This window comes from Schistocerca piceifrons, chromosome 3 (assembly GCF_021461385.2).
Source record: "Schistocerca piceifrons isolate TAMUIC-IGC-003096 chromosome 3, iqSchPice1.1, whole genome shotgun sequence".
NCBI lineage: Eukaryota > Metazoa > Arthropoda > Insecta > Orthoptera > Acrididae > Schistocerca > Schistocerca piceifrons.
This window is the reverse complement of record NC_060140.1, coordinates 852,217,926-852,242,009: the sequence shown is the minus strand read 5'-3', so window position 1 is coordinate 852,242,009 and position 24,084 is coordinate 852,217,926. Positions and strand designations below refer to the sequence as shown.

General features: G+C 37.5%; 1 protein-coding gene across 3 annotated transcripts in view; it reads right to left on the bottom strand.

Moving 5' to 3' along the window:
- Positions 1–24,084, bottom strand: part of LOC124789691 (caspase-2) — a 76,705-nt gene that overhangs the window by 9,626 nt on the left and 42,995 nt on the right. For all 3 annotated transcript variants that reach the window (XM_047257130.1, XM_047257131.1, XM_047257132.1), the window contains 4 exons: positions 10,454–10,627; positions 5,601–5,833; positions 5,291–5,421; positions 5,088–5,197 (listed from right to left, as the gene is read on the bottom strand). In XM_047257130.1, coding sequence (XP_047113086.1) covers positions 5,088–5,197; positions 5,291–5,421; positions 5,601–5,833; positions 10,454–10,627 — 648 coding nt within the window. The remainder of the gene's footprint in view (positions 1–5,087; positions 5,198–5,290; positions 5,422–5,600; positions 5,834–10,453; positions 10,628–24,084) is intronic.

The window sequence follows — 24,084 nt, the reverse complement described above, 5'->3', positions numbered from 1 at the left end:
CAGATCTAATTCTGTGCTTAGTTTTATGTATGTAATTGATTTTCTAATTTATTTCAAGTGTTCCTAGTTGGTATCTTTTATTATAGGGTGAAATCAGTAATTGTTTCGTAACTTAAACTCTATTGTTGACTTATAAACAAATGTAAATTCTATAATAATTATGAATGAATGGAAGACGAACTAGTAGTATTCTTAAAGTATTTATTTGGCTCTATTCATAAACATGTTAGCAAAGCCAGCCCTTAATTAATTCCAAGATAATTAACAGTTTTGTCAAAAGTATTGTTTACATAACTATATTTGTTAATTTCATCATTTACACAAATAATTCTGCTTAACCCTTGTAGTAGAAGAAACTGTTAAAAAGAACCAGTAAGTTAAGTTTTAATTGTAATTTCTGTAAATTTAACTTCAAACAATTTGTAGTTTAAGTACCAATTATTGTGATGATATATAAGGGTCCGACAGTCAGATCATGGCTGAGTTTCAGACGAGGAACCTATGTTGGTTAGAATGACAACAATCCATCAACTTAACAGTGAAATAAGTGTAACACAACTAGGCCCTGTGTTAAAGCAATGACAGTGTCTGCTCCAGTCCTACCTGATTATTCCAAAAGAGCTGTGAATTATGTGGTTATGTTTTTACTGCTCACTGATGTTCAACAGGAAACTCTTGTAGCAGTATGTGGATGTTCACCTGCTAACTATTAATGAGGCTTATGGGAAGTTAGAACAATAGTGCACTGGTCATATGTAATTGTGTATTATTGGGGGGGGGGGGGGGGGGGGGGTTGTGAAAAGTGAAAGTAAAAGACTGAAACGCAACTGTGCATCTGTTAGCTACATCATTTACGGTAGACAGTACTGCATGTCTACCCCCTATTTTTTCAGCCAGTACATCGACACCAAGGACAACAAATGAAGAATAAAAGTAGGTGAGCTGCTACACCCATTCCAGCATGTCATTCCATTATACAGCTGATGGTTGTCCACATTTGAAACTGTGAACACATTTCATGGCAAAAGGTTGTTCATAATGAGGGTGATTATGTCACTGATTAAAAATAAAAACTTGTTAATAATTTATCTGTTTAAATCCACTGTAAAAAATGTTACTTTCCATCCACCTAATATCTGCTAAAGAAACAGCTACTTTAACAAAGAGATAGTGGGTTTCCCATCTGAGCATCTGGTTTTCGAACAGCTACTTCTCTTTTCTACAAAAGTCTTAAATTTTCCTGTAGGTAGTATCTATTTTTGGCCTAGTGAAATATGCTTCTAAATCCTTACATCTGTCCTCTACCCATTCTTGCTTAGCAATTTTGCACTTCCTGTCAACCTCATTTCTTAGATGTTTGTATTCCCTTTCACCTGCTCCATTTTTATATTTTCTCCTTTCATCAGTTAAATTCCGTACCTCCATTGTTATCCCAGGATTTCTAGCAGGCCTTGTCTTTTTACCTATTTGAACCTCTGCTGTCTTCACTATTTCATCTCTTAACACCACCCATTCATCTCCTACTATATTCCTCTCACCTGTTATAGTCAACTGCAGCCTAATGCTCCCTCTGAAACTCTCAACACCCCTAGTTCTTTCAACTTATCCAGGTCCATCTCATTAATTTCCTATCTTTTTGGAATTTCTTCATTTTTAATTTAAACTTCATAACCAATAAATTGTGGCCAGACTTCACATCTGCCTTACAAATGACTTGTAATATAAAATCTGGTTCTGAAATCTGTTTTACCCTTTTATAATTAGCCTGAAACCTTCTGCTGTCTCCAGGTCTCTTCCACACACAACCTTCTTCCATGATTCGTAAACCAAATGATAGCGATGATTAAATTATGCTCTGTGCAAAATTCTATCAGGCGGCTTCCTATTTCATTCCTTTCCCAGTCTATACTCACCTACTATTTTTCCTGCTCTTCCTTTTCCTACTATTGAGTTCCAGCCCTCCATCACAAATAAATTTATGTTTTCCTTAACTATCTGAATAATTTCTTTTATCTCATCGTATGTTTCTTCAATCTATTCTTCATCTGTGAAGCTAACTTGCTTGTAAATTTGTATTAATACAGTACGTGTGGGCTTCACACCGCTCTTGTCTACAATAATGTATTCACTACGCTGTTTGTAGTAGCTTTCCCATGTTCCTATTTTGTTACCCATTATTGAACCTACTCCTGCATCTGATTTTGTACTTATAACCCTGCATTTACCTGACCAGAAGTACTGTTCCTCCTGCCACTGAACTTCTGTTCCTCCTGCCACTGAACTACTGTTCCTCCTGCCACTGAACTTCACTAATTCTCAATGTATGTGTCTTCAACCTATCAATTCCCCTTTTTAAATTTTGTAACATACATGCCCGACTAAACAATCTAACATTCCACACTTGATCCCATAGAATGCCAGTTTTATCTGACCTGATGACAACATCCTCCTGAGTAGCCCCACCTGAAAATCCAAATGGGGGCATATTTTACCTCTGGAACATTTTACCCAAGAAGATGCCATCATCACTTAACCATACAGTAGAACTACATGCCCTTGGGAAAAGTTATGGCTGTACTTTCCCCTTGCTTTCAGCCATTTGTAGTATCAGTGCAGCAAGGCCATTTTGGTTGATGTTACAAGGCCAGATCAGTCAATCATCCAGACTGTTGCTCCTGCAGCTACTGAAACAGGTTGGTTGGTTGGTTGGGGAAGGAGACCAGACAGCGTGGTCATCGGTCTCATCGGATTAGGGAAGGAACTCGGCCGTGCCCTTTCCAGAGGAACCATCCCAGCATTTGCCTGGAATGATTTAGGGAAATCACGGAAAACCTAAATCAGGATGGCCGGACACGGGATTGAACCGTCGTCCTCCCGAATGCTACTGAAACAGCTGCAGCACCTCTTCAGGAACCTCATGTTTGTTTGGCCTCTCAACATACAACCCTCTGTTGTGGTTCCAGCTATGGTACAGCTATCTGTATTGCTGAGGCACGCAGGCTTTCCCACCAAAAGAGAAGCAGTTGTATAAATATCTCAAATGCAAAACCAGTACTAAGCAAAGAAGGGAAAGCTGCAAGACGGAAAGAGTCTATAGCGGGTCTAGGGAAGACAGATGAACTTGAAGGCAGTATTATAGAAATGGAAGAGGATGTAGATGAAGATGAGGTGGGAGATATGATACAGCAAGAAGAATTTGACAGAACACAGTTTTGATTTCAGAGAAATGTAGGAACACACAAGGCAATACTGACACTACGACTTATCTTAGAACACAGGTTAAGGAAAGGCAAACCTACATTCATAGTATAATCAAACAACAGAAAATCAAGGATGGAATGTAACGTAGACTTAGAGAAAGCTTTTGACAATGTTGACTGCAATACTCTTTGAAACTTAGAAGATAGCAGGAGCAAACTAGAGGGTACAAAAGGCTATTTACAACTTTTATGGAAACTAGACAGCAGTTATAAGAGTTGAGGAAGCAGTGTTTGGGAAGGGAGACAGGGTAAGAGCCTATATTTGACGTTATTCAATTCATACATTGAGTAAGCAGTAAGGAAAACCAAAGAAATTTGGAGCGGGAATTAAAGTTTAGGAAGAAGAAATAAAAACTTTGAGGTTTGCTGATGACGTAATTCTGTCAGATACAATAAAGGACTTGGAAGAGCAGTTGAACAGAATGGACAGTGTCTTGAAAGGAGGATATAAAATGAACATCAACAAAAGCACTGCAAGGATAATGGAATGTAGTCATATTAAATCAGATGATACTGAGTGAATTAGATTAAGAAGTGAGACACTTAAATTAGTAGATAGATTTTATTTTAGGGGCAGCACAATAGCTGATGATGGCCAAAGTAGAGAGGATATAAAATGTAGACTGGCAAAGGCAATAAAAGTGTTTCTGAAGAAGAGAAATTTGTTAACAACAAATAGAGACTTAAGCCTTTTCTGAAGGCATTTGTCTGGAGTGTAGCCATGTATGGAAGTGGAACATGGATGATAAACAATTTAGACAAGAAGAGAAAACAAGCATTTGAAATGTGGTGATACAAATAATGCTGAAGATTAGATGGGTAAATCCTGTAACTAATGAGGAGGTATCGAATAGACTTGGGGAGACAAGAAATTTGTGGCACAACTTCTACATGATTGGGAGCTACTGACAAAAGCAACTGCAGATTTACAATATTTAGGAAAAAAGACCAATCCTGCTCACCATAAAGATCACAAACTTAGTATCAGAGAGGCATGATGAAAAGACTGCTGCTTACAAGCTTTTTGCCAAAGCCTTCTTCAGGAAAGAAAAACAAGCATGACTGCCATCTTTGCCCATTCCAGTCATAATTCTGGCTGGAGTGGCCGGACATGGCAGTCATGTGTGTGTGGCATTTGCTTGCTTATGGTGTGTGTGTGTGTGTGTGTGTGTGTGTGTGTGTGTGTGCACGTGCGCTTGTGTGTGTGGGCTTGTGCATGCACAGTTTGCACACCAACAATAAATTCTTGAGCCTTCGATGGCTGTGACACTATCACCGTCATCAGGAGTTATAACCAATGGTTGTTTAATTGATAAATGTTCATTGATAGCGACGAAACAACAATTGTGATATATGTTACCGACTGGTTATACAACTTTCATATGTGCTATTGATATATCTATATGTCAAACATCTGTATGGTATCAGATGTCTGTTCCATATTTTTTGACATTTTGTCATCATAATCTTGTCATCTGAATCTTGTAATCAAATGGTATCATACTGTTTTTGCTGACCGGAAGATAGTCTTATGGAACAAATTAGTTTAATAATTATTATAAAATATGATGACTAAATTTTTACATGTCAGCACAATGTGTTTGCGAATGACATTCTTTAATGCATGTAGCCACACAAGTGGAATGCTTGAAATGTAATACAGGTAGACAATTCCTTATGCCACAAAAAAACTGAATGTGACATTCTTTAAATTGCTGAAAGCTATGAAGCACTGTTTACACAGTTTATGTTTTTCAAGACTTATATCTCTCATCAGATTTAGCACTCTGTACTGAAACACAAATTTACTGGTGTTCATGTACTTACAATCTTCAGCATATCTTCGATGTCTGTATTCCAGGCATGTTCCATGAACACCTGACATATCGTCTGTATATACCATGTTCCAAGATACTTATCTCGATGGGATGCATAACCTGTAAATTGAATTTCAGAAATTTTGATAATGATCAGCAATCTCTACCACACAGAGTATATACATACAAAAATTTTATGTAATTAGCACACACCAGGGATAGTAGAGAAAGCAATGAGCATATCTGAGACTTTCCGTATTGTATTCTGCACTCTTCCATCTGTGTATGTGCGGATTTCCTTAGGTAGAGGTGGAGATGGCACTCCTATATCAGTGCAATTTCCTCTGCCAAAAATAATTTGCACTATAGTCTGACAATTAATGAAGATTAATACATGAAAAATTATATTAAAAAACAATGATGAGATTAAATTAGAGTCACAAAACAAATTATTAACTCTTTTGGGGAAAAAGGCTGAATGTTCTGTCATACAAGGTGTAAAAATATAAGCAACAAAACTTACCGACAGGTCTGGAAAAAGAATATTTTTGGTTTTCCTTGCAAGTTCGGGCAGCTAGCATTGTCAAATTTGCTAATCACCCATTCGACATCCCGCAGGCCCCCATCATAGCAGATGATACTGGTAGAGTTTGCGAGAGGACCTGCACGACCGTGACTCATTACAGCAACGACACAAGAATCCACCGATTTATGGCCTTCCAGCTTCGTAAATTCTTCTATTTTTCTTTCCATTTCCTAAAAATGAAAAGAAGGAATTTTGTGATTTATCAAGAGATGAGGGATTAGTTAACAAGCAAATTATATAGGTTTCAATTAGAACACTATACACTGATGAACTTTGAATTAAATATAGATTTTCTGTTCGAGAGATGGAGCGCCTGTGGTCCTGGTGAGTATAATGGGTTAAAATGGTACACAGTAGTCATAATAAAAATAATGTAATAATATGTTGAATTACAGACACATATCATTGACATAGATCAGCTGTAGGATTTTGGAACATACACTGTGCTCAAATATTATGGAATACTCGAAGAAAACAATCTGTTGACACAGTCAGCACACGTTCAGAAAATATCGTTCTTGTAAAACACAGCTGGCCCTTTATTTACACGAAGTAATGAATGCTACCACCAGAGGATTTCAAGTTGATTCTATATTTCCAATTTCCAGAAGGTTTTTGACACTGTACCTCACAAACAGCTTCCAATCAATTTGCTTATCTATGGAGTATCATAACAGCTGTATGACTGATTTTCTGTCACAATGGTCACAGTTCACAGTAACTGGTGAAAGCCATCGAGTGGAAAAGAAGTGATATCAGGCTTTCCCCAAAGAAGTTCTGTAGCCCTCTGCTGTTCCTGATCTATACAAATGACTTGGGAGACAATTTGAGTCTGCAGGTGATACCGTCATTTACTGTCTATTAGAAGATTAACACAATCCACAAAGTGACAGTATTATGAAAATGATAGATTGCTATGTACTACATAGAGAAGGTGCTGAGTTGCAGACAGGCACAATGGAAAGACAGCTAACCATTTAAGCTTTCAGACAAAATAGTCCTCGTTCGCAAGGGAACACATGCACGTGCACACAAATGCAAATCATGTGCAGAAGAATGGAAAAAAACTTTGCAGAAGCTGATCGCAGGGAAGATTAGTTTGGATTCCAGACAAATAAACAAACAAGCAAAGCAATTCTGACCTTATGGCATATAAAATAGGTTGAAAATGGTAAAACTACATTTACTAGTGGAAAAATGCTCGTGTTGGAACATAAAGAGGTGAATATATTTCTCTTTAACAGAGTGACAGAAGAATGAGGAACCAGCTGCTTCGATGCTCATTCTGCCTTCCTCACCAAAAGTTTTGGCACGCGACTGTATTCACACTCTTTTAACACAGAACATTCTGAGTCATTTTATTCAGTACTTTTTTTGTAGTTAGGCTTTCACACTCTGCATCTCCCTCTCACTGCCACTATCTGTATATGTCTCTCTCCCACCGTTTCCTTTTTCTTCCAATGATTTATAGTGCGTCCCACTGCCACTGTATCTCTATATATAAGTGTTAAAGTTTGCCATCTGGAAGGGTGTGGCCCCCCAAGCCTATTTATCATCTTCACTCATCCGTATTTTTCATTATGACTCTCGCCTCTCTCTTTTGCTCCCACTGCTTCTATATCCATTTCTCTCTCTCCGTTTCTCCCACTGCCACTGATTGACTGTCAATATCACCTCTCTCTTTAGGTTCCATCACTCACTCACTCTCTCTCTCTCTCTCTCTCTCTCTCTCTCTCTCTCTCTCTCTCCTACTGGCACTCCCCCCCCCTCCCTCTCCCCCTGCTCTCTCTCTGCTACTACACTCTTCCAGTACAAAAAAGCATGTGTATGTTTGGGACTGGGGTGCCTGGTACTTCACATTTCAGTCAGAGTCCTTTAATAAAGAGGAACATATTTGCCTTTCTTGTGCTCTGACAGGAGCATTTTCCACTGGTTCCCTTCTTTTCCCTGTTATACCACGGTGTGCTGCTTGTCAAGAAATGAAGTCTATAGGTCAGTAAAGTTTTGAAACTTTATTTATATACTTTGACACATTTATATACTTCAGCTCATATAAAAAACAAATAAGAACAGAACATAAGGTTAACACAAAATTGTTTGCTTTACATTTATTCTGGATACTTTGCTCATCGATCACAGTTCATCGAAAATGCCCGACTTATGATTTGTACCTTACAAGAGTAAGATGTTACTAGAAATATTTTACTGAATATCCAGTTTTACATAACTTTCGGCAGTCTCTTTAAGTTCTTTTCAGGCATGATAAAACCATTTTGAACCCAATTTTCATCACTGCAGTACCATTTTGGCATATTTACATAAATTTGAGTGCCCATCACGGAGGTAGTATGACAAAGTCTTATTGTTGAAAAAATGCAGACTAAAAATATAGTTTGAAATTAGAATTATATATTAATAACTTCAGCTGCTGACGGGCATTGATATATATCAACGGGGACAGGTGAAAATGTGTGCCCGATCAGGACTCGAACCCGGGATCTCCTTCGAGTCCCGGTTGGGGCACACATTTTCACCTGTCCCCGGTGATATACCGGTATATCAATGCCCATCAGCAGCTGAAGGTATTAATATATAATTCTAATTTCATTCTAGACGGCTACAGGTCACTAACGGTGTCTGTTCCTTCGGGTGTGTCTGAAAGAACAGACACCATATCCATATACGTATGTAAAAATATAGTTTCATGGCCCCAGAACACTTTTGATGACCCTAAATGCCTCACCATGTGTTCACTACATCAGTTAAAACTATTTTTACACCGCAGACCAGCGATTATGTGTATAAGTAACTTCTGGATTTCAGTAAAGCATAATGATATTGAAAATTTTTTTGAAGTTCCCAGGAATATCATCTTAAGAACATAAAGCAAAAATTTTGACACACTGACATGTGTAGAAGATGTAGAAGTGAGCATCCCCACGACTGGTATTTTTTGTGCCAAAAATCATGGTTTTTTTGGGATTTTCTCATGAACTGTCCATGAACAAATGGTGCTTTTATAAGCTGCCTCAATATGCCAATTCTTTTGACAGGTATACAAATGGTCACTAGGCATAGGGATATTCAAAACACTTGTCCCTTATCTCTGTGAGCAATAAACCCGAGATATGACTCCCTGAAAAATGAGCATTTTCGCGCATGAATTTTTGGAACAAGCTGGTATCATGCACTGTTGTGTGTGGACCAACAGCATCTGCAGACTTGACAATGTTGACTGGAATACACTCTTTGAAATTCTGAAGCAAGCAGGGGTAAAATGCCGGATGCAAAAGATTATACACAGCTTGTAAAGAAGTCAGTTATGAGAACCAAAGGGTATGAAAGGAAAGCAGTAACTGACAAGCGAGTGAGTCATAGTGTAGCCTCTCCCCGGTGTTATTCAATCTGTACATTGCAGTGTTATTCAATCTGTACATTGAACAAGTAGTAAAGGAAGCCAAAGAGGAATTTTGAGAAGAAATTAAAATTCAGGGAGAAGAAATAAAAACTTTTAAGGTTTTCTGATGGCATTGTGTTTCTGTCAGAGGCAGTAAAGTACTTGGAAGAGCAGTTGAACAAAAGTGGGGAATTGAATGGGGAATATAAGATGATCATAAGCAAATTGCACAGGATAGACTAGCATGCAGAGTTACATCTGATGATGGGTTGAACCTGGAATGTGTCAATAAATCACTTGTGGACAGGAAAGTTAATATAATTGTTGACTTTGCTGGCAGTCTGTTGACATCTTCAGGTGTCGAGTATTCTGGTGGAAATCTGGCAGAATACCTGACACCTTATGTCAAGCAAAGTGAATACATATTTAGCGACATATTCAGCACTTGATAAAGATTTGAGTTCCATGAAACCAGTCTTAGGACTGAAGACCACAACAGCAACAGCAACAGCGACAGTACAGCAGCAGCAGCATGATGACAAATCACATATCATTGTGAAATAGTGCCTGGATGAATAAATCAAATCAGATTAAAGATTGTGTATGAGTTTCAGTTACATTCAGCACATTATTCAAACTGTTCTTTTCTGAGCAGTGAATATTTTTTCAATACTGGCATGTCACTGCAGAATACTATGCCATAGCACATTATTGAATGTAAGTAGAACAAGTATGCTAGAAGTATGGTAGAAGTAGGTAATGGAAGATGAGAATGACAAAAAATAAGCAGCAGCAGCAGCAGCAACAACAACAACAACAACAACAACAACAGCATTATTATTATTATTATTATTATTATTATTAATCAGGTTACCTTCCACTAGGAACGTGGTGCACTCAATGACTGTGATACAACTTTCAAATTATGGAGCACAGCAATCAGTTGTCCCTTTCTTGCAGGTTTTATTCGGCAAATCTAGATTTTGGCTAATGCACCATTTCATAGTATCAATGCATGTTCTAGTGCATCAGTCCCCTGTTGTTTGGGCTTCTGTCAGCTTTTTTAAAAACTCTTGAACGAACGGTGACAGAAGCCCAAACAACAGGGAACTGATGTACTAGAACACGAATTGACACTATGAAATGGTGCACTGATAATGGCTAGGCACTACCAGAAATCTGGATTTGCCTTATAAAACCTGCAAGAAAAGGATGACTGATTGCTCTGCTGTATCATCTGAAAGATTATTATTATTATTATTATTATTATTATTTGCAGCAGTAGTAGTAGTAGTAGTAGTAGTAGAGGAGGAGGAGGAGGAGGAGGAGGAGCTCCAGTAGCAATAATAGTAATTCGATGATGTTGAGAAAGTCTTTCAACAATAGAACTAACCTTGTAACACAGGTCATTGTAGATTGAGACATCATACCCTAAACCTTCCAGAAGGTCTTTCAAGTTCCTCTCATCAATTTCAGCTCCACGTCTTTCTGGTTCAATATTTTCTAGGAACTGTATATTATTTATAATGAGAGCATAACCCTTCGGATGTGAGAGCATTGTATAAACCTGTAATTAAGAATAATACAACATAAAATTACATGTGAAAAGCAGGCAGATTGAAAACTACAGTAAATACTGTAGTGCATGAATTGTGTAAACAACAAAATAATTAGAGTAAATTATTCAAATTAAAAACAATCTTGGTTGTAACTCAATCTTTTATTAATGACATGTTTCATTTTCATTGGGCATGTTCAGATTATCTTAATACCTTTTTCTTTTAATTTTGCTTTTACAATATTGTAAAAATGATAAAAAGGCTTTGTGCTAGATTGAAGCATGTGTCGAATCAGATGAACCTGCAGACACCAAATTTGATGAGTGCTTCAGTCGAGCACAGTGTTGTTTTATGGTTTTTAAAATGTTTTCAAAGAAACATTATAAGATAATGTGAAGGCAAAACACATAATTAATAAAAGATTAAGTTATAAACAAGACTGTCTTCAAACGTTCTGTATATGATTGCTGAACTAGACAGCCTGAAAGAAAGGAAGAAATTTTAAAAGTATAGTAGTTCAGCAGACAGAACAGCAAAACTGTAATGATATTTCTACAATACACAATATTTTGGTTTGAGTATTACACAGTTCAATGGAATTCTTTTATCACCAAGTGCCATGTATTCTGTTACATTTTGTAATACAAAAAGTAATGGCACATTGCAAGGTGCATTTAAAAAGAAACATTGAATCATCCAAATTTTGTATTCGCATCATCATCATCATCATCATCATCATCATCATCATCTCCATCCATAAACATGCCACAATTAAAAAATACTACTGCAAACCAATCCAGAGGAAGATAAATTTGAGTTTTGGAGAAATGCAGGAACATGAGAGGCAATGCTGACCTTGACCCTATGACTAATCTTAGAAGACAGAGTGAAGAAAGTCGAATATACATTTATATTATTTGTAGTTTAGAAAAATCTTTCAACATTGTTGACAGGAATACAGTCTTTGGAAGCTAAAGGCTCTCTGCTCCCAGTGCAGAAACAAAACAGAAGTTGTGGGAGTCAAAGGACGTGGAATGGAGGCAGTAACAGAGATGGGATGAGCAAGGGCTGTAGCCTATCTGCCATGACATTCAGTACATGTAATGAACAAACAATCACGGAAGATAAAGAGAAACCTGAAAAGGAATTATAGTTCACGAGGGAGACATTAAAATTTTAAGTATTGCTGATGACAAGGACTAGGAAGGTCAGTTGAAGAGAATGGTTAGTCTCCTGAAAACACAGAGGTTGTGCAAAAATATGGGAACACAACAAATGCAACACATTACCATGCCTAATATGGTGTAGGAAAACTGTTGGCATTCAAAACAATTTCCTTTCATCTGACAAGTAGAGGTCCCCTCATTTAGATCGAGTTTCTGAACCATCGATATGGTGATGTATGTTATAATCCCAGTTATCACACCCTGCAGCCATTCATCCTGGTAAGCCCTTGTTTGTGAGTAATGGAAAAAAATAGAATATTATGTGACACTCAATAACTATTAAAAAAAAAAAAAGAATTTTGTACCCTGGCTGCATGGTGTAATGGGTAGAGTACAGTGTTCAAGAGTTGAAGTTGTGAATTCAAATCTTGTCAGGGGCTTTAAATTTTTTTATCAAAATTACTTTGAACACTATTTTTATTTAATGAACTGGTTTAAATGTAATTTTTGATGTCTATTTCTTTGTCACACAATTTTAATCATCATTTGAAGTTTTTCATTTGTACTTTCTTTTATATCATTCTTTTTCCACTTGGAATGCTCGTGAATCTGAATTTATTCATATTTGTCTATTATAATATTAAAATACCTGAAAATGTTAATCTGTCAGTTAAAAAACAAAAGAGGAAATTATCTATTTATAATGACAGTGCAATGGCGTCAAAAATGTATTTTCGTTGGGAGATGTGCAATTTTTTGGATGGTAATTGTTGTATAAACGTTTAAAATGTAGCCTAAATTCCTGCTGCACTGTGGGCAAATGAACATAGATGAAGATTTGAATGAAATAAGGGATTATAAGTAAAACAAAATTCAAGCAAAATGAAGAACAGAAATAATTAATGCAATAACATGGATGAAAAATAAGGCGATAAAACAAAACAACTTGAATCGAAATTAATATGTAAAATTAATTAAAATCACATGAACAAAGATTTCTACCAGAAAAATAATGATAGGAAGAAAAAAAAGAGAGCAAATGAAGAAGTTGATACGGAGATTAAAATGGTGTGGCAAAGGAATAGAAATAAAAAATTACATTCAAACCAATTACTTGAATAAAAATAATGATCAAAGTAATTTCAATAAAAACTGAAAAATAAAAGAAATTTAAAGTACCTGACGAGATTCAATCCCATGACCTTCTGCACATGAAAGCCTCATCCTATCGATTACACACACAAACAGTCAATGTGACACAACTTTTTCAATGCTACCGAGCATCACGCAAAATTCCTTCCCCCCCACCCCCCCCCCCCCCCCCCCCCCCCCCCCCCCCCCCCCCTTTCAATAACTCACAAAGGGGGACCCACCAGAGTAAATGGTTAAAAGATGTTATAGCTGGGATCATGACCTACAATGCTGTTTAGATGGTCTCAAAAAGTTGATCCCATCACTGGGACCCCCTCCTTATGAGGTGCTATTTCATATGTTATGTGATGTTGGTACACTCATGGATAAATTTCCAGTCACCATAATAATCCTGATCTCATATATTTCAACTGCAAAGTCCGATTAACAGTATATGAGATTAACAATGTAGGAAAAGACAATTACTATCTGCCATAAAGAAGACACATCAAGTTGCATGCAGACACAATTAAAAGACAATCACATATAGCTTTTGGCCACAGCCTTTGTCAGTAGAATGCACCCTCTCTCTCTCTCTCTCTCTCTCTCAGACACACACACACACACACACACACACACACACACACGTAACATCCTCAATATCATTACAATGGTAGATTCTAATTTTGATAAGCTATCAATTACCTCTAAGTGTTCTCTGTGAGATGCAATTATATGTTGTTTGATTTTGGTATTCATTGTTTGTATTTCAGAAATAGGAGCTCAATTTTAATATGCTGGCTATCTATTCTAGTAGTTAGTTCATCCACCGGGTTTTTTATAATAACGTTAGTAGTGTCTAACCAAGCACTTGGCTCCTTTTCGAATCTGCATTTGCTTTCTTTATATCAGTACTCAATTGTGCATTAAACGTTTTAAATCACTCTGGTACACTCGACTCCATATCTCTCGTAACTGTTGTCATACAATAACAGCAAAATACGTTCATAATTAAACCTGATCTATTACTTTAAGTGTTGAACACAGCGCTGTACAACACATACAAACTTCAGTTATCAAATTGCTCGCAGTTTACCCCGCACTAGTACAATCAATGACAACGACATTTCAATGGTGACTGAATACAGTTTGTCAGGCTGAGATACCACTGGAAAGCTGCAGGACTGACGCTGTTTGGCTGGAAGCTGGGGTACAGCTGAAGCCAATACTGTCAGTTGACAAGCTGCAGATGTAATCCGCAACGGTTGCTGTTAAGTCACCATTGGACTGACACAACTAAATCCCCCTGGTGTCGCAGACAAAAATCTTCTGATTCACGGACTACCACAATTCTGTCGTAATTGTAACTGAAGGATTTCAATAACTGCTCATTGACTACTCTAATCATCTCAAAATTCTGATATGGTAGTGATATCAATTTTCTTTGCACTTCATCATAATTTTAGATGTTGACATTTGTCGATAAGGCAGAAATGCTATGGTTCTGCACTCAGTCTCATTTCATGTGAGACAGGACATGATACACTCGTGGATAAATTTCCAGTTGCTGGTAATCAGTAATTCTGACCTTATTTGTTTGAACTGCAAAATCAGAATAACTGTGCATGTCGTCATGAATGTAATCTTCACCACATCCTGCTGCAACTTCTTCTGAGCTGAAAGTTGAAAAGGACTCTTATAAATCTCAACTTTCCAATAAATGACATAGAGGCCTTCTTCGTTAATATGAATATACTGAACTATTTGATACAATAGTTGAACTCCTCATACAATACTTTATGACAACAGAGCTGTATCATTACATGCGCTAAACAAAATTTTGCCCAGTAGTAACTGACATTCATTCTCTCTCGAATGACATCTAACAAATAACATCGAAGAAACTCCAGATGTCGGTGACATCATTGTGATTGTCACTGATGTCTTTCTTCTGTGGGGCATGCTGTACCTCTGACGCAGGAGTCGACAACATGGAATAAACTGTCCAAACTGCAGGTACTACAAAGCGAAATAACATTTCTATCACCCACTTAGCTTGCAGGTGGGCTGTGTCCATTTAACTGCAGATTACAAGCTCAGGGGAAAAAAATCCATACAGCATTCTATACTAACTTGTTACTTAAATATAACTTTTGTGGTGACAATCATCATTCATGAGCTTGGTAAATGGTGTACAACTCAACACTTCACCAAAGTGGTATGTTACACTACACATATCAGAATGGATAAATACAGGTCCTGTATGGTTTCAAAAGAGTCTTATACCACTCTTCCAGCAAAATAATGGCAAATTCAGATAATGATGATTGAGGTGGATAGCTATCTCACACACTTCTCTCAATAGTAGATCACAAAGGCTCAACAATATTGAGATCTGATGACAGCGATGGTCAGGAGAGACGCAACAATTCATCCTCGTGCTCACAAAACCGGTACTGGATGATGCGAGCTGTGTGAACATTACCCTGTTGTCTTGGAACACAGCATCATCACTGGGGACAAACACTGTACCATGGGATGAACCTCATCAACAACAATAGTAATGTAATTCTTGGCAGTAATGTGACACTGCAGAGTAACCAAGCAGGCCCATGGAGCACCACAATACGGCTGCTCAAATCATCAATAAACCTTCACCAGTTTAGCCTTCGGACATAAACTTGGCCAGAAATTGGAAACAGTGTGAAACAAGACCAATCCAAGCAAATGACATTCTTCCACTGCTCCACAGTCCAGGTCTTATGCTTCAGCATCACCTTCCCTGTTACGAGCATTCACAATACTTACGAGTGATTTTGGATTCCAGGCTGCCCTTCAATTCCCTGCTCTTGGAGCTCCTTTCGTGGTGTTTTGGTGCTGAATGCTGAAAGGGTTCATGTGTGTGACAGTCAGATATGCAGCAACTTTTGCAACTGTTGTCCTTTTATTTTCAACACAATACTCTTCAATGACCAACTGTAACGATCGGTCAACACACACACTTTCATCCACATTATGACTTAGTGGGTGACGTTTTACTGCTTTCTCTGTATGCGGTGCCTCTTGAAACTCCAGACACTTTGGCTACCTCAATTATGGATGCACCCATCGTACAAGCACCAAGTTTTCCCACATATGAATTCATGTATCTTAAACTACAGAGGACATTGTTCTAACCATGACTCACACTTGCAACATTTTGAGGACATTACCACAGGTGCTGTTCATTGTCAAATATAATAGCACAACCTGCAAGCATGGCCAGCATGTGCACTTATGTACAAGCATGCATTTCTCATGGTGTTTCCATATTTTTGTCCAAGCCCTGCAGGTTATAAGACAAAGATCAAGAAAAATAAACCCAGTCAGATAATGCTATGAGAATTAGATTATAAAATGACGCACTATTATTAGTAGACAAGTTGTGCTGTTTGGGCAGGGAAGTAACAGATGATGCCAGAAGTAAAGAGGATATAACACATAGGCTAGCGAAAGCAAGAAAAGCTTTTTGAAAAAGACAAATACATTTAACATGCAATATAAATTTAATTGTCAAGCACCCCCCCTCCCCCCAAATAGTCAAAATATTGCGCAATATTTCCTGATACGCAATAATGATCAATGTGTAGGGGTGATATCGAGAGGTTCTGCAACAATATTGAGAACATCAAAAACATCTGAAATATATTGCATTGCTGGGAAATATTGTACCGTCTGCAGGTCTTATTGACAGTATCCTTGACAGTCTCTCACATGCTACAGACTGTGAATATCAGTGTGTTGACTGTTTGTTGCTGTCATGGTGTTGTAAATGAGTTCCAAACAAGACCAAGCAGCACTTTGACCAGAGTGCATAAAATGTACGAATCATTGCTGGTATTGTGGGATGTAAGGGAAGATGAGTACAAAAACACAGAGTTGAAGACTGAATCATAAGACTTGTTCAGAAAATATGGGGAAAGGCCACAAATGCTGAAGTTTTAAAAAATTAATAAATGCAAAATTATTAATAAAATTACAGACAGACATTTATGTGTGTGCATACATTACCTAGCCGAATATAATCATTTAGTGCATGCATTATTGCATGACACATTTCCGTAACTATTTCTCAGATACTTTAGACTGAAACTGCCTCCCGTAAACTGTCCACCCCCTTAGCCGAGTGGTCAGCACATCTGACTGCTGTGCAGGAGGCCCAGATATGATTCCCGGTCGTGTTGGAGATTTTCTCCACTCAGGGACTGGTTGTTGTGTTGTTGCCATCATCATCGACACACAAGTTGCCCAATGTGGTGTCAACTGAAAGGATTTACAACTTGGTGGCTGAACTTCCCTAGATGGGGACTCCCAGCCACCAATATCATACAATCACTTCATTTTTCCCAGTAAGTTTGAAGTATTTGAAAGACCTTCCAGTGGGAAGATATCATAGCATAATAGATAGATAAACACTGAACTGGTAGAATTAAATCTCTCATCATAGCATTTTGTTTTTTAATCATGGAGATGATATGGGACACTGCAGAAATGTATGTTCAAATAACTTACGGGTTTGCTGCCGGGTGACGTCGTCCAACACCTCCGATATTTCGACAGGAGCAACCCCTGCCATTCTCAAGGCAGGGTGTGATCCTGTTGAAATATCGGTGGTGTTCAACAACATCTCCCGGCAGCAAACCCATAAGTTATTTGAACATTCAATTTGCCGGGAAAAGTTAAGGTCTCACATTGCAGAAATGTATCTTGGGTGCGTGGGGGAGCTAGACTCTAAAATTGCCATTTTTGATCTAAATGAGTTCTCAGATACATCATTCCACAAGAACTACCTTTTATTGATGACACAAAACAAACATTACACCCCAGGGGACTCATGGTTATCTACTGAATATTTGTAACAGGTACATTACTTTGTTACTTAAAAAAACAAAAAAATGATTACACCGCAATAGCTGAAGCCACAGCATTGTCTCATTGCGATCAGCCATGAAGTGCTACATTTGGCTAAACGACAAATTTAGTAGAATCATGGGAAATCACTTCCAGAAGTGTGTAAGAATTTTGTAATTATTTAATACACCATACTCCAGAGGGTGGGAGGGAGGGTGGCAAGTGCCATTGTATGGGGATGCCTATGTATGTTGATAACCTTTTCCAGTAATTTATTAAATGTTGGAACATCAATACATAAGAAGTTATGATAAATCTCTTTTTCCATTCAACCTCAACCTCAATTCTCCCAGTTTTTGTGAATCGTCTTTGATGCTCCTGGACTCAATTTTTCATCCACTTTTTTTCTGTTTCTAACAGAGTAAAGCAATCACCGCAGCACCAGCACCTTTATTGTCAACATAATCTGCATTTCCATAAAAGAGAAAGGTTGGCCCTCTTTATTAAGAAATATAGCACCACATCTAATTTTGTGCTTAGTTTTGTGTATATAATCAACTTACTAATTTATTTTGACTATTCCTAGTTAATATCTTTTGTTATAGGGTGAAATAAGTAATTGTTTCATGACTTAGATTCTATTGTTAACTTATAAACAAATATAAATTCTGTACTAATTATAAACATTTGGAAGAAGAACTACTAGGTTCTTAAAGTATTTATTTGGCTCTATTCGAAAACATATTAGCAAAGCCAGCCCTTGATTAATTCCAAAATAATTACCTGGTTTGTCAAAAATATTGTTTGTATAACTATCAGTTAATTTCATTAATGATATGAATATAATAGATGGAAACATTCCACGTGGGAAAAATATATCTAAAAACAAAGATGATGAGACTTACCAAACAAAAGCGCTGGCAGGTCGATAGAAGGATGGTTTCCGGGGTTAACAGACTGGGTAAGGATTCCAGGCGTTCGAGAAAGTGGTTGGTGTCTTTGATGAAGGATGGGAGAGACTGCATGTAATGGGTTGAAGGTGTTGATCTACATAGGCAGAGATACGTTCTGTGGGGGCTTGGTAACCAGCTACAACGGGGCAGCTGGGATGATTGGGTTTGTGACTGTCTTATGTCTGCTTGTGTCTGTGTATGTGCGGATGGATATGTGTGTGTGAGCGAGTGTATACCTGTCCTTTTTTCCCCCTAAGGTAAGTCTTTCCACTCCCGGGATTGGAATGACTCCTTACCCTCTCCCTTAAAACCTACATCCTTTCGTCTTTCCCTCTCCTTCCCTCTTTCCTGATGAAGCAACCGTTTGTTGTGAAAGCTTGAATTTTGTGTGTATGTTTGTGTTTGTTTGTGTGTCTATCGACCTGCCAGCGCTTTTGTTTGATAAGTCTCATCATTTGTTTTTAGATATATAAGTTAATTTCATTATGTATACAAATAATTTGGCCTAGCCTTTGTGGAAGAAGAAACTATTAAAAAGAAAGAATTTTTATATGTATTTCATTAATTGAATTAGTTATGCTTTAATTATAATTTGTGTAAATTAAACACCGAACAATGTATAGTTTCGGTATCTATTGTTGTGAGGATATATAAAGGCCTGATTTTTGGTCCCAAGACAATCAATCCACAGCCAATTTTCAGATGGGAAGTCTGTATCGGTTAGTGTAACAATAACACATTAACTTAACAGTGGGATTAGTGCAACACAAATAATCTGTGTGTTAAAATAATGACAGTGTCTGTTCAATAGTGTCACATGTACCGTATTATTCTGGAAGACCTGTGTGGTTAGGTTTTTACTGTTCATAGATGTTCAATGGTAAACTATTGTAGCAGTATGCTGGTACCTGCCTGCAAGCTATTAATGAGGCTTATAAAATATTATCAATAGTGACCTCGCCATATATCTGTGTAATATTGGGGGGTTGTTAACAGTGGGAGTAAAGAACTGTGAAACGCAACTGTGTAACTGTCGGTTACATCATTTACAGTAGTCAGTGTTGATCTTCCAAACCCCCATTTTTTCAGCCAGTATAACAATGCAGTACGTTGACACTGAGCATTATCAATGACGAAATAAAGCAGGCGAACATTACAAGTGTAGGTTGAACATCAATAATATTGCACAATATTACTGATGTCTAGGGATCACTTTAGAAAGTCTTTTCAGAAAGCATTAATTGGGAGTGCAGTCTTACACAGAAATGAAATGTGGATGATAAACCGAAGAGACAACAACAGAATAAAAGCTTTTGAAAAGGGGTGCTACAGAAGAATGCTGAAGATTAGACAGGTAGATTAAGTAACTAATGAGGAGATACTGAATAGAACTGGGGAGACAAGAAAAGTTATGACAAAAGTTGACTAATATAAGGAATTTGTTTGTTAGGACAAATCCTGAGGCACAAGGAATAGTTAATTTGGTAATGGAAAAAAGCATGTGTGGGGTGGGGGGTGCTACCATAACAAAGGTTGTGGCAGTTTGACTTCCTTTTTTCTTTGTTTGTTGTCTTCGGTGTCAACGAACTGCATTGCTTGCTACACTGGCTGAAAAATGGGTTGTGGAAGTACAACAGTAGCCGACAGGTGCACATTTGCATTTCACAGTATTTTACTTTCACTGTTCACAACCCCCGAATAATACACAGTTATATGGCCAGTGCACTATTGTTTAACTTTTGATAAATGTCATTAATAGGTTGCAGGTGAGCATCCACATACTGCTACAATAGTTTCCTGTTGAACATCTACGAGCAATAATAGCCTAACCATATAGTTCACATTTCTTGAAGAATAAAAAGGTATGCATGGAACAGACACTGTCATTGTTTTAACAAATGGCCTAATTGTGTTACACTTATTTCACAGTTAAGTTGATGCATTGTTGTTGATCTAACCAACACAGGTTTCTTGTCTGAAACTCGACTGTGGACTAACTGTCTCTGCACCAAAAATCGGGCCCTTATATATTCTCACAATAATAGATACTGAAACTACACATTGTTTGAAGTCTAATTTACAGAAATTACAATTAAAACTTAACTCATTAAATTAACTGAATACATCGAAATATTGGTTCTTTTTAAGATTTTCTTCTACTGCAAGAGTTAGGCTGAATTATTTGTTTAAATCATTATATTAACATATATAGTCATGCAAACAATACTTTTGACAAAACTATTAATTACTATGGAATTAATTATGGGCTGGCTTTGCTAACATTTTTTCGAATAGAGCCAAATAGATCTTTTAAGAATACAATTAGTTGTTCCTCAAAATGTTTATAATTAGAACAGAATTTATATTTGTTTATACATCAACAATAGAATTTAAGTTACAAAACAATCACTGATTTCACCCTATAATGAAAGTATTAACCAGGAACAGTCAAAATAAATTATAAATTCAATTGCATACAAAAAACCTAAGCACAAAATTAGATCTTGTGTTATATTCTTTAAAACTGAGGGCCAATGTTTCTCTTTCATGAAAATGCAGATTACAGTCACGTATATTAATGGTTATTAGTTAAAAGTGAAAAAAACGAATTTAAGGAGGCAGATGGCAAAACAAGAGGGTGCGACGTAGCAAGCTGGGATATTTTTATGTCCCCTCTTGTTTTGCCATCTGCCTCCCTGAAATTCATTGTTTCATTTTTTAATTAATTACCACTAGCATATGTGAGTATAATCCGCATTTTAATAAAAGAAAAAGGCTGGCCCTCAGTTTTAAAGAATATAACACCAAATCTAATTTTGTGCTCAGCTTTATGTATGTAATTCGTTTTCTAATTTATTTTGATTATTCCTAGTTAGTATCTTTCATTATAGTGTGCAATCAGTAATTGTTTTGTAACTTAAATTCTATTGTTGACATATAAACAAATATAAATTCTGTAATAGTTGTAAACATTTTGAAAAGGAAATGCTAGAATTCTTAAAGTATCTATTTGGCTCTAATTGGAAACATGTTAGCAAAACCAGCCCTTAATTAATTCAAAAGTAATTAACAGTTTTGTCAAAAGTATTGTTTGCATACTTATATTTGTTAATTTCATGATTTAAACAAATAATTCGGCCTAACTCTTGCAGTAGAAGAAACTGTTAAAAACAACCAATGTTTTGATGTATTCAGTTAATATAATGAGTTAAGTTATAATTGTAATTTCTGTAAATTTAACTTTGAACAACGTATAAGTTCAGTACCAATTATTGTGAGATTATATAAGGACCTGGTTTTTGGCCCCAAGACAGTCAGTCCACAACCGAGTTTCAGGCTAGAAACCTGTGTTGGTTAGAACAACAACAATGATCCAACTTAACTGTGAAATAAGTGTTACACAATTAGGCCATGTGTTAAAACAATGATGGTGCCTACTCTGTATGTATCTTTCTATTCTTCAAGAACTGCGAACTTTGTGTTTAGGTTTTTACTGCTTGTAGATGTTCAACAGGAAACTATTGTTGCAGTATGTGGATGGTCACCTGCAACCTATTAATGAGGCTTATCAAAAGTTAAACAATAGTGCACTGGCCATATGTAACTGTGTATTATTGGGGGTTGTAAACAGTGAAAGTAAACTACTGTGAAATGCAACTATGCACCTGTCAGCTACATTATTTAAAGTAGTCAGTGTTGTACTTCCGCACTCCAATTTTCAGCCAGTATCACAATGCAGTACGTCAACACCGAGGACAACAAACAAAGAAATAAAAAGCACGGAATGCCATCACAAGGGGAAGTAAAAATATCCCAGCTTGCTTCGTCACAAGGTCATAAGCAGCCATGTCATAACCTTAGAACACTAATAAATAAAAGAAGTTAAAAGTGACTTCATGTTAAGCCCATTCGATGGAAGAAAAGAAAGCTAGGAACAAGGACCTCCCCTCAGAAAAAATCCACAAAATACACTGTAGAGACGGTGGAGTTTCTGAACCAGAGATTCATGTCATTTTCCATATTGCTAAAATGGATAAAAAGTAAAACACGGTCAACTGCCTGTGTGTTTCACTAAAATGAGCAAAAACTCAGATGGCAAACGCACACTGGAACATAAGCAGTTAAAAAAGGGCATTCGGTCAGGAAATGGCAAGCTGTCAAAGGTTGATGACAATGAGCAGAAAGTGGGGAAGGATCACCACATAACAAATGGCAATGGCTGAAAATCATGACAAAGGGGCTGCGAGGAGGTTGGTCAAGCCACTGGGAGAGGTTTAATTCTCCGGAGCTTGTTCCAGTGAAGAGAAGACCAATGGTGACACGAAAGTGACACGATCTGTTAACAGATGGCAACATGCAGATCATCCAAAGGGATGGAAGAGCCTAGCATGTCAAGGTAGGAGGACAGTGTACAGCACACAGAGTTTCTGAATGGCACTGAGAGAGTTGGAGTAGATGACACAGTTAAAAAAGTCAGTGTTGCTGGATGCACTAGCTGGCCTGACAGAGGGCAAAGAGCTATGCTGTAAAAATATAGCAGTGTTCTGGAAGTCAGTACTGAAAATGGTCAGTGCCAATGACAAAGGCACACCTGTCACCATGGTCAGTCTCAGAGCCATCAGTATACATGAGGGCACTGTCGTTAAGTTGTGTGCGAAGGTCAAGAAGCTTCAGTGATAGATCGAATCCGGGATAGTGTCCTTAGGAAGTGAATGAAGTCCAAGATAAACACAGTCCACCACACAAAGCCAAGGCAGTGAAGGGTTCACATCTATTGGGAATATGGCAGGTAACATGAAGTTAAGCTGCCAGAGTATTAGCCGAAAGCAAACTCCTCGGAAGTAACAGAAAAGATGGGCATGCCTCATACTGGTGGTCACAGGAGTCATTGAAAAAGAGGACACAGGATAGGTGATCAGGCACAGCAGACAAATGGCATGCATATTCACTGTGGAGGGCATCATGCCAATATGACAGTGGTAGTTCAGCAGCTTCTGCACAGAGACTCTCGACTGGGCTAGTGTAAAAGGTACCAGTGGCCAAACATATTCTATGATGAGGGATTGAGTTAAGATGGCATAAGATGAACAGATGTGCAGAGGAATAAATGAAACACCCATAGTCCAATTTTGAACAAACTAGGGATTGGTACAAATGGATGAGGGTGATCCAATCCGCTCCCCAGGAAGTACTGCTTACGACACTGAGGAACCGAGTATAGCGTGTGGCCAGGTAAGACACGTGAAGGACTCAGAAAGTTTCCTATCAAGTATGAGCACCAAGAAATTCATAGTTTCAGCGAACAGAAGAGTGACAGGCTAAAGG